The sequence below is a fragment of the Cyprinodon variegatus genome, unplaced genomic scaffold (genome assembly GCF_000732505.1).
Source record: "Cyprinodon variegatus isolate N-32 unplaced genomic scaffold, C_variegatus-1.0 Scaffold270, whole genome shotgun sequence".
In the NCBI taxonomy this organism is placed as follows: domain Eukaryota; kingdom Metazoa; phylum Chordata; class Actinopteri; order Cyprinodontiformes; family Cyprinodontidae; genus Cyprinodon; species Cyprinodon variegatus.
The window spans coordinates 615,589-626,420 of NW_015150723.1; the positions used below are offsets into that span (position 1 = coordinate 615,589).

Sequence of the window (10,832 nt, forward strand, 5' to 3'; positions counted from 1 at the left end):
GGTCTGCTGTCTGAGTGACTGTGTTTAAATGAAGAACACAAATAACTTTACAAAAACTGCTTTTTAAAGGATTTTTTAAAAATATATCGTTATAGAATATTTTTGAAAGTTCTATTTTATATTCTTAGATATTCTCTTTTAGTATGTATTTGTCTTCCTTTTAAAATTTATTTTCTTAAAAAAACTTCTCAAGCATGTGCAGGTTAAATTAACTGGCACTTCCGGTGAAAAAAAATATCAATAAAATAATCTTTTATTGATGCTACAAAATTTTAGACCTAACCATGTAAAAAAACAAAAAACAAAAAAAAAAAACAGCTTCCAGTACTTGACTTGAATTTTATGCATTGTTTTTTCAAACTCAGAGATACCACTATCATCATTACCCTGGCTATAATTTTAAAACCTTGATGTTTAAGAACTATTGTCCTGCAGATTTTAAAGGCATCCCTGCTCCAACACAGCTGATAACTGAATCACCTCCTCTGGTTGACATAAAGTTTGGCAAATGTGTGGTAACTACGCCATTCATTAAATGCATCCCATAACTAGGGATGCAAATAAAAACATACAGGACAGGGGATCTTGAGGACCAGGGATGGAGACCCCAGTCAATTTTTTTAAAAGATGGAGCAAAGAGAGTGAAAAGTTTTTGCACAATCTCTCTACATCATCCAGGGTCTCAGCTTCTCTCTTCTGATTAACAGGTCCAACATTTAATTTACACTTTGGGTTCATTAAGCCATATCATTTTCAATTTATACCCCACTTACAGATATCAACAGACCTTTATTTTAAATCTCCTGATGACTTTATCGTAATGTCATATGCACTTAAGTGAGATTTCAACATTCGATTTTTAATAAACAGACCCAAAACCTCACATGTCCTCCATTGTACACATCACTGAGCATGAAGAGCTTTTTTCTGACCAAATGTGTGTTTGTTGCTGAAAAAAAAAGCCTTAGTCTTATCAAACAAAAACCTCCTGTTGAAGTTCAGATAAATATTAGAAAATGTTACATTTGACTTTTTTATGGTAAAACTTGAAGACATTATTTTGGCATACATCCCAAACAATAGACTGTCATGTGGATGCTATCTGATAGTTGCTATAGAGAACTAGTACCCAACTTTCACCCCAGATACCACTTGTTCCTGCAGTTTTCTAACAATAAACTTTATTTTCTAATTTCCTAATAACCCTTCCTACTGTGCTAGATGGCAAAATAAATATGATCAAGTGTAGTAGTCACTTGCTGAAAGAAATTAGCCTCTGGGTCTTGTCAGGAACATGGATTACTAATAAAAAGTTACCAGAACAAAGTCAAGAATTGAATTTTTAAAAATGCTTTGATTGAGAATGTATTGCAGGGGTGTTAAGAGAGTCAAAAAAATTTTGACAACTGATTTTTTTTTTTTTTTCAAAAATATTTATTTTGTTAACATGGGACTTTTTCCTTCCACCTTTACATTATTTGTAAAACTTATTTTTATTATTTGTGAGAGGTTTCTGCTTTAAGTTTGAAAACTTCCAGTCTCGATCAATTTATCTTAAGAACAGTAGACATTGTCTAATAAACCCTTAAGAGGAAATCTGATTTTATCACTCTATGAGAGGCAAGTTGATTTAGGTAATTTAGTATAAGAACATATTGTGTAGTATTTTTACCTACAGTATATGAATAAAGAGTTTTAGCAAAAATGCAAGGGGAAATAAATGAAGTAACATTTACGTTAATGGTGCACACACAGACATCTTAAAGTAGGAATCTCCATCTTCATACACAAGCAATTTTTTTTCTCTTTTCTAGAAGTTTGGAACTTTTAAAGCTGTAATTAAAGTTTGACATTTCATCACCTACAGCTTTTTGTTTACGTTACAACTCATTACAGAGGAAGATACAAGCATTTACACTTTCTGTTTTTTTCATACTGTTTCATTCTATTTCATCAGTTCTACAGGGACCTTTAGCTCACCTACAGTGGGTTTGTGCATGCTGAACTTTAGCCATACAGTCAGGCAAACATGGGAGTATTTGCAATCACAGTATTATATTTTCACAGCTCGTCTGTTTCCCCATCAAAGGGCACGGCATCTGTCTCCATGTGGATGCTGCTGGGCTCGTTGCTGGTCACCCAGCCGATAGGGGTACGATTGAAAGAGGGACGGCAGCCGATGTCATGTTGGTACACCACTGCGGGTTCAGGTTCCTCTTTGGTCACCTCAGTTTCTGGCAACTGGAATTTCATGAACTGGTTGGCCTTTTCAAAGCCACCGTACGGTGTGGCCATCCTAGGAAGAGAAGGTGAAATAAGAGGCAGATTAAGTCAGATGGTTTGTTTTCACAGGGCACCAAAAAACATTAGAACAGAGAGGGAGCCACCTGTTGAAGCTTTTGTATTTTGGCAAAGCTTTCCTGTCCACAGGACCAGGCATTTCAGCTTTAAGAGTTGCCAGCAGGTTCTCATCACCCTTCATGGCTTTCTCCCATGGGGACACATACGTCTTTACGACCACCAGGGTCTTACCTTTACCATCTTTTCTAGCTCCTGCATGAAAAACATCCACATATTAATCACATACCTATAATTTTTAGAAGCAGTACCATTTATTTCATGTAGAGCAAAGCAAGCTACCAATAATTACATACAGTATCTTGCAAAAGTACTCATATGACTTAAACTTGTTTACCTTTTGGCATTTTACAAAAGCAACCTTGAATTTAGCGTTTTAAATTTAAAGATTAAAAAAACACATTATGCTTGATTGAGGATTTGAGATAACCAAAAATATGTGCTGTTCATTTGCATTCAGCCCTGGTACCCTTAACATAAAGGCTGTGAAACCACTTGTCTTCAGAAGTCATTTGATTAATAAACAGAATCCACCTGTGTGTAATTTCATCCAAGAACACAATTAGCTGTTCTATGAAGGTTTAATAGGTTACTTTACATGAACAACTAGTATCAAGATGTCCAGATAGGTTTGGACAACTCCCTGGTTCTTTAATCGTCTGGCAATCCTCCTTGGAACTGGTCATTCACTAAAACTGACAAGCTAGGGGAGCAATGCAAGCTGCAAAGATCCACTACTTAAGTGGGATAATTTGTTGAAACAAAACAATTCTGACCTTTAATAGCTATAGGAAAGCAAAGTCCTGTGGCTAGTTTGCCACAGGCATTTTGAAAAAGGAATTTTTAAGCCTCAACTCCAGAGAACGGTTGTCCCACTACAATGCACCCCCTTTACACTGACATCTTTTGGTATTAGTAAACGGGGGTTAAATGCATCAGGTCACAGGTGACTGTTGCCTATCTTTAGCACTCTATTGGGAAGGTTAAATACAAATGCATGCAGCAGTTAGGGCCGACTGTCATTAATGGAAATTTTTAGTTGTAAAATGACACTAACTTAAAGAATTCAAGTGGTATGAATAGATTAACTGAGTTGTATGTTTTTAAACACATGTAAAGGTTAGGGTTCGTGTGGCAACGATTGTTTTTTTCTGTTTTTTGGTAGCAAGACAGAATACTCACCTGTTCCGTCTCCTTTACTATCTCTTTCATCCCCAGCCAGTCCTAGTCCTCCTGCACCTCCAGCGCCATCTGCTCCTCCTGCTCCTCCTGCTCCTGCCCCCTTGCTTCCAGGCTTAGGTGGAGGCACTGGTGCCCCTCCTCCTACAGGTGTAGCTCCTAAATACATATGTTTTGTCTCTTTGCTTACATAATGCCCTCCAAGATTTATAAACTGGCCTCCTATCTGACCTCCCAAGGATGGAACAAACTTCTGGAAGTTGTCCTGTAATATGAAGATAAGACAGTTATAAACAATATAAAGAATAGGATTGAATTAGTGATGCAGCTCTTAGCAAGTCATGAAAACCCCTTTAACTTGCAAATATGAGGATTTTCAACTCCTTAACTCTTTAGAGAACATGAACAAGCTATAGGTCTATCTTAGACCTCCCATTTATCAGTGAGATTATCAAAAAAGTTGCATATCATCAGTTAAACACCTTTCGGCAATGATTATCTGTTTGACCATCTTCCAGCCATTTTTCCATTCTCACCACAGTACAGAGACTGCCCTTGTCAAGGTGTTCAATGATACTGGCATAAATGCACACTGTGGAAGAGCCACATTGCTTGTATTATTGGACCTTGGTGCCTTGTTTCACAAAACTGAAGTAATATAAATGTACCAAACAAGAAGCAATGAAAATTACCACACAGCTTCAATTAATACGGCTAAAAACCATCAGGCTCAAAATCCAAGTGATGGACCTGAGCCTTCAGAGGCACATATGGACATTAGCAAAGTTGGCCTTCTATCACCTGGCGAACATCTCCGAACATCAGGATTTAAGAGTAATGTCTTAGATTTAGACGTGGACTTAGACACTTAGAATTAAACGCTATTTTCATTTTGTACACACAGGGTGTAAACAGAACGAAAAACTGTTCAGTGCAGCTCTCAGGGCATTTCCATTTCTTAAAGTGCAGCAGTGATAAAATGTAAACATGATGATCAAATGTAAAAATAAGACTGAGATATAATTTACAGTTTTTCCAACAATTAGTGCTTTTTTTTCTTTTTGTTTTTCTCAACATTCAGCAGTCTAATGGCAGTGGGGAAGAAGCTGTTTTGGAATCTGCTGGACCTGCATCTGATGCTTCTAAGCCTCTTCCCAGGGGGGAGCAGGGAGAACAGTCCACAGTGGGAGTGTGAGGGGTCACTGATAATGTTACAGGCTTGGGAGACTCAGCGCTGGGATGAAATGTCTTTTATGGAGGGAAGAGGAGCCCCGATGATATTCTCTGCTGTTCTCACAACTATCCTCACTTTCTTCCAGTCTGAGGAGCTGCAGCTGGTCAGAACGCTCTCTATGGTGCTTCTGTAGAAGGTGGTGAGGATGGCTGGGGGCAGGTGGGCTCTCCTTATCACTAGTGAGGTGGTGTTTACAGTCCAGGTGAGGTTGTGATGTGCACCCCCAGGAATCTGGTGCTGTTTACCACCTCTACAACTGAGCTATTGATGAGCAGTGCAGCGTGGTTAGGCTGGTTCTTCCTGAAGTCAATGATGATCTCGTTCGTCTTCTCCACGTTTAGGATCAGGTTGCTATTTTTGCATCAGTCCACCAGCTGCTCCACCTCCTCTCTGTAGTCCTGGTCATGAGGTTTGATAAGCAGTCATGTGCCATCAGGTGAACAAGTCAGGTGAACAGCAGGGGGCTCAGGACGCAGACCTGCTTAGACTGATGAAATCAGAGGTTTTCTGTCCAACCCAGACTGACTGAGGTCTGTTTATGAGGAAGTCTAGCAGCCAGTTGCAGAGGGGTGTATTGAATCCCAGCTGTTCCAGTTTCCCTTTTAGATGCATGATGGTGTTGAAAGCTGAACTGAAGTCCAGGATCAGCTTCTACATGTGGGTGTTCTTCTCCTCGTGGTGTGCCAGGCTCAGATCCTACTGTCTCATTAGTATCTTAAAAAATGAATTTATCTTTAGTAGAACTGATAACTGCAACAATGTTGCAATAAAAAGTCAACCTAAGCGCTTCAGTTTATTCAGAATGCTGCTATCTGCATCCTCATTATATCAAAGAAAACTTATCAGGAAACTTATCAACTTAATTACTCATGTTTACCGATTTTTTAATCACCTTTAAGGTCCTAGAATGTACTTTTCTCTGTGAGTTTTGCTATTAACCGTCTATTCCATGTATAGCGCTTTGAACGTATCTCGTTAAAATATCTCGATAATGAAATGTACATATACTACTATATGTTTTTAGGGCCTGAGCATTTCCAACTTATTTAGATTTGTTGTTTTTTTTCCAAATTTGATATATCGCAAACTGCCTCAGTAACATATTGAAATTAACAGAAAACTAAATGGAAATTTTCTCACCATTGAGTCACTGGTGAAAACATCTGGGTTGTTCTCGTGGATAAACTTCTCAACTCTCTTCTGCCTCATCCGGAACATCTTGGAGCCTCGGTTATTCATCAGAGAGAGCTCCTCCAGCATGATCTCTTTGGGGGTCCTGATCTTAGTTCCCAGATCGAACTCTGATGCTTCTGGCTCCAACTCAAACTCTAGATGACAGCATGGTTAGAAATAGTTTCAGATACTCAATGGCAAACTTTAGTTAGTATTACTGGTTAAAGCTCTTATCTAGAAAAGACAACATATCAAAGAAGTATTTTGTCTTATCTACCAAATGAAAAGATGCAACTGATAGATCGATCAATTGATCGATAAGTCAATAAAATCTCAATTAGTCAAGGACTGTAACAAGAACAAAACCAAACCAAAGAGTGAATAGAAATCAACTATACAGAAGCATAATATATCTGGTTTTAATATACCGGTAACAAAAACATTTCTTTATTTATTTAATTTTACTGTTCCTACATTCTCTCAAATTCACTATATTATTAATAACTTATTAGAAGATCTTGTCATCATTGTTTCTGTGTGTCTGGGAGAGCATGGCAAAAGAAATAAGACTATGGAAAAAGTGTGTTCTTCCAGACTTCATACACCTATACATTATAACTCCCTTTTTTCTTTCCTGCTTGTGTCCTTGACTTTTTTTCTGGCATTGTTTCTTATTCCTTATATAATTGGTTCCTTTTTCTTCCCTTTCTTTTCATAATCTGCTCTAATTGTGTTCCTCCTTTTGCTCTAACTGGGTCATTCTCTTCTTTCTTTGCTTTTCCTGTTCCTTTTGCAATTATTTGTTTATTGTCTTCATGTTGTCCTCCTACTTGGCTCTGCTAATATTACTACAACGTGTCCCTCTTCTTGTCTTGTTGCTATCCTTGCTCCACTTATTCAGCCCCTCTTTTCTGCTGTCCTTGTTTGTTATTTTCTTGATCCTGCTTTACTGACTAAAGCTGAGCATTAAGCCATTCTAACCTTCTTTGAGTCCAACTCCCTGTCTTACTTTTGTCCTGCTTCCCTTTCTTCCCTTCTTTAGCTTTATGTTTTTCACTAGTTCTATATGCAAAGACATTTAATATAGATAAATCAGGCAACTATCTCTTGTGCAAATTTTTGTTCCCATTTTTCCTTTAATATTTTCCCACAAAATATTAGTGCTTGTTTTCTCTGGTCAGTGCATCATCTGCAGTGACCAACCCTTTAACCTATCTATTTCTGTGAACAGCAGTTGTATGAAAGAGTTTTACTGAGTAGGGGTAATTTCATATTCACATCATTTTACGTCAGCCTTACCATCCTGACTGATATGCGATAGGTCAGTTATGATCTTGGAGGGCTTTTTCCGCTTGTTTAGGGGGGCAGGTGTTCCCAGAGGCATAGCTGGAGGGAGAGGGAGAAACCATAGAACGTTATTCCCGGGTATAGAAATGCAGAACTGCATTCCTGCATTTGAAGTTTACAGGGTAAGTGCTCTAAGTTAGTAGTTAGAACTATTTGTGGTAAGGTGGAAATGTTTTAAAAAAGCTGAAGGTTTCGGAATATTTGATATAAAACAAATTCAGGAAAGAAATAAAAGATTGATTCGTCTTATTGGCTTAAATACGAGTCCTATATTGTTCAAATTAGATGAAAAAAAGAATGAAGGTTTTTTAATTTACCAATGTTCTCCACCAGTTTCTGAGAATTACTTATAATCATCAACACCAAGACCTATCGACGACTCGGGAAAGTTCACAGAAGCTGAATGTAAGAGACTTGCAGACAACAAACATCCTACTAATTTTTCATCCTCACGGGAAGTGTCATGCCTCCAGATTCCTTACATTCTCCCGTGGAACACATGTCCTCCCCAAAGGAAACATATAGCTCAATGTGTGCTTCAGTTTTTGTTTAGTGACACAAGATCTGTTTTAAGATCTGTCAGAGTAAACTAAGGTATACTGAGGCTTACCAAAAAATGTCTTATCAGTTAACCCTACAGCTACAATGTTGGGATTGTTATATAACATAAAATAACATAAAATAAGGCATACATAAAATACTTTTGCTCAGTATGGTGTTTGTAAGTGGTTTAAGAAGATTAAATATTGTCTTCATCTAATATGTCAAAATCTGTCTCACCCACAAAAACTATTTTAAAGCGAAATCAAACAACCTCAGCCTCCCTCCTTTTCTTTTGTATTTTACATCATTATTGCACTTAATGCTTTATTCCACGTCAAGATTATATTACTAATATCTGCAAACTCATCTGCAAACAACATTTTCTTTAAACTACAGTTAAGTGGCAAAACATAACATCACATCTACTGACTGTAACTGAACCCAGTGCAGCTATTTTTAAAAGCCATTTCTAGCCAAGACATTTTAGCTACAAGCCATGGCGTCATACAGCTACCACAGAGACTTGAAGCAAACTCCTAAGAACTCAGAGCACATCTTGAGAAAATCTGCTGTAGGCGACAGATTGTATACCAACAGCGAGAAGCTAAATGCATGTTGATAAGTATTTTTAGGTTAGGTTAGATGCAGTTTTGTAACTTGAAGGTACATTTAGTTTGGAGATTTACTACTCACCTCAAATGCTCTGATAACACAATATTCAACTTCTGTAAAAGTCAACATATTAGGCTCTTTCTTTAGTTTTTAATGGACTCATAAAAAAATCTATTTTCCACCACTGTAGCTTGTGTTTGGGAAAAATCCAAAGCTGAAATATAACAGTTTCAGGCAAGAAATCTACAGAGAGAAAAAAGAACAACAACTTTGTATCCACTCACCGGGATTCTTTTGTAATCCTGTGAAGAGAGAAAGACCTATAAACACTAAACAGTAAGAGAGATATCAATCTCAAACACAAAAGTACAAATCCCTCAGTGCCTCTGACACCATGTATGATTAGACTCAGGTCCCGCAATGTACAAAGCCGATCCAAAAGTCAGATAGCAGATCTTGCCATGGGTTTGGGGGCAGGGGGGGTTAGAAATTAGTGTCAAGATGGGAGGAGGAGGAAGAAGCTGAGATTAGGAGTGTGAATATAGAATGGAAGGGGGACATTAAGCTGGGTGGAGAAGTCTCTCTTGGCCAGCTGAAATTGCTGATGGTGATATTAAAGGAACAAAATCATTCTTGCAGATGTCTCTGCAGCCTAAATTTAGCTGCAAAGAACGAGCGGAACAAACTTAGCCTTAAGACAAACCTTGGGGGACTCGGATGTGTTTAGAGGTACGAAGAAAGACATGGGGGACATAGGGATAGTGTATAAGTGCAGAGATAAGTCAAAGGTTAGGAATATATGAGTACTCTTTATATGGAGGCCAAATCTGTTTGAGTTTCAAACAGATGGCCATGGCATTAACAGCCCTTGATGTTTTTTTAATAATACCAATGTCTCATATCATGGGCTTATATTTTTCAATCATATCTAACAACCATGCACAGAACCCAAAGAATGTATCCTAAAAAGCTGCAAAAGCAGTAGAAGTAGCTTTCATTTTTTATTCAGATGTTTCTACATACTGCTATTCAGGGGTCCAGTTGTAGCAAGAAGGTCTTGGGTTTAAAATCCTAGTAAAAAAATCCTAATATGAGTGCATAAAATCATGATTCTGGTCTCTTTAGGTTAGAACCCACTTCTGGCCCAATGACAGCGAGGGATGATACCAGCAACGGTGCAAATACAAGTGATAATTATTTAGCAACAAGGGGTGGCTAACTGTCTTGTTGGTTTCCAGTTTCTTAGCCCACATGCAGAACAACATGAGAACAGGGAATCAGATAAATCAAGTTTATTTTAACAGTTGAAAAAGTTCAGTAAATGGTATGGGCCCTTGGAAGGAGGGCTCACAGAGTCGCCTGCACACTGCAGAGCAGAAAAATGGAGAAGATGTGTTTGAGGTTGTCAGAAATAGGATCTTTGAGAGAAGTTTTAAAAAGATAGTGGTCCTTTTCAACGTCCTTTTTATTCCAACCTGAGGCAGCTGCTTCTGTTCTCAAAAAACAGTGTGGGAGAATATACATTGGCAGTACATTGGCAGCCTTTGTATTGGCATATACAAAGGCATTGATATGGAAGTTCAATGCATTAAAATATGTATATCAATTATATGCTGAATTTTTGATTGGTGTTATCAGTGTGATGTGAAGTCAGTGACATGATGAAGAGTTTTCACAACAGTTCAGCTGTCTAATGGCAGTGGGGAAGAAACTGTTTTACGAATCTGCTGGACCTGCATTGCATGCTTCAAAGCCTCTTCCCAGAACTGAAGTCCAGGAACAGCATCCACACGTGGGTCTTCTTCTCCTCCAGGTGGGCAATGCTATGGTGAACAGCAGAGGAGATGGCATCCTCAGTGGAGCGGTTTTGTTGGTGGGCATACTGGAAGGGGTCGAATGTTGGGAAAGACTGGAGACAATGTGTTCTGTAACCATCCTTTCAAATTACTTCATCATGATAGCTGTAAGTGCGACAGGCCAGTAATCATTGAATGAGGTGACCTGAGGCTTTTTGAGACCGGAATGATGGTGGCAGACAGTTGACGGTGAGAAGATCAATGAGACCGAATGTAGCCTTCCTCTTACTATTTATAGACAGACGCCGAGGTGAACTTTGTGTCACAAGCGTGACTTTGTTTACGTTTAACCTCAACCTGCACGGAGCATAAGGAGACATATTCACTTTGTTTACTGCCACTAGCAGTCAAGATCCCATGATCTTGGCACTGATGTCTGGTCTAATTACTTATTTGACACTCTTTTTTAGCTCTGCCCAGTTCTCATTACTTACTTATATTATCCACCTGTTCTGTTCTCTTATTTAAGCCCTTGGTGAGAAGTTTTCTAGCCTACCTGTATTCCAATTATCTGATCCTGACCTGTTCTG

General features: G+C 38.3%; 1 protein-coding gene across 1 annotated transcript; it reads right to left on the reverse strand.

Moving 5' to 3' along the window:
• Window positions 1-1,435: 1,435 nt before the first annotated feature.
• On the reverse strand, window positions 1,436-8,985 carry LOC107089883 (myozenin-1-like). Its single transcript, XM_015382911.1, has 6 exons — window positions 8,731-8,985; window positions 7,244-7,330; window positions 5,912-6,099; window positions 3,541-3,802; window positions 2,388-2,553; window positions 1,436-2,296 (listed from the first exon to the last, which is right to left on the reverse strand). The coding sequence occupies exons 2-6, from the start codon at window positions 7,326-7,328 to the stop codon at window positions 2,062-2,064; spliced, it is 936 nt and encodes a 311-aa protein (XP_015238397.1). The 5' UTR covers window positions 7,329-7,330; window positions 8,731-8,985; the 3' UTR covers window positions 1,436-2,061.
• Window positions 8,986-10,832: the final 1,847 nt, after the last annotated feature.

Coding starts and splice junctions, on each gene's coding strand:
- LOC107089883 (XM_015382911.1), bottom strand. CDS start 7,328: ATGCCTCTGGGAACACCTGCCCCCCTAAACAAGCGGAAAAAGCCCTCC. Junction 3,803..5,911: donor TTTTCACCAGTGACTCAATG/GTGAGAAAATTT, acceptor TTCATATTACAG/GACAACTTCCAGAAGTTTGT. Junction 2,554..3,540: donor TAGTAAAGGAGACGGAACAG/GTGAGTATTCTG, acceptor TTTTTCATGCAG/GAGCTAGAAAAGATGGTAAA.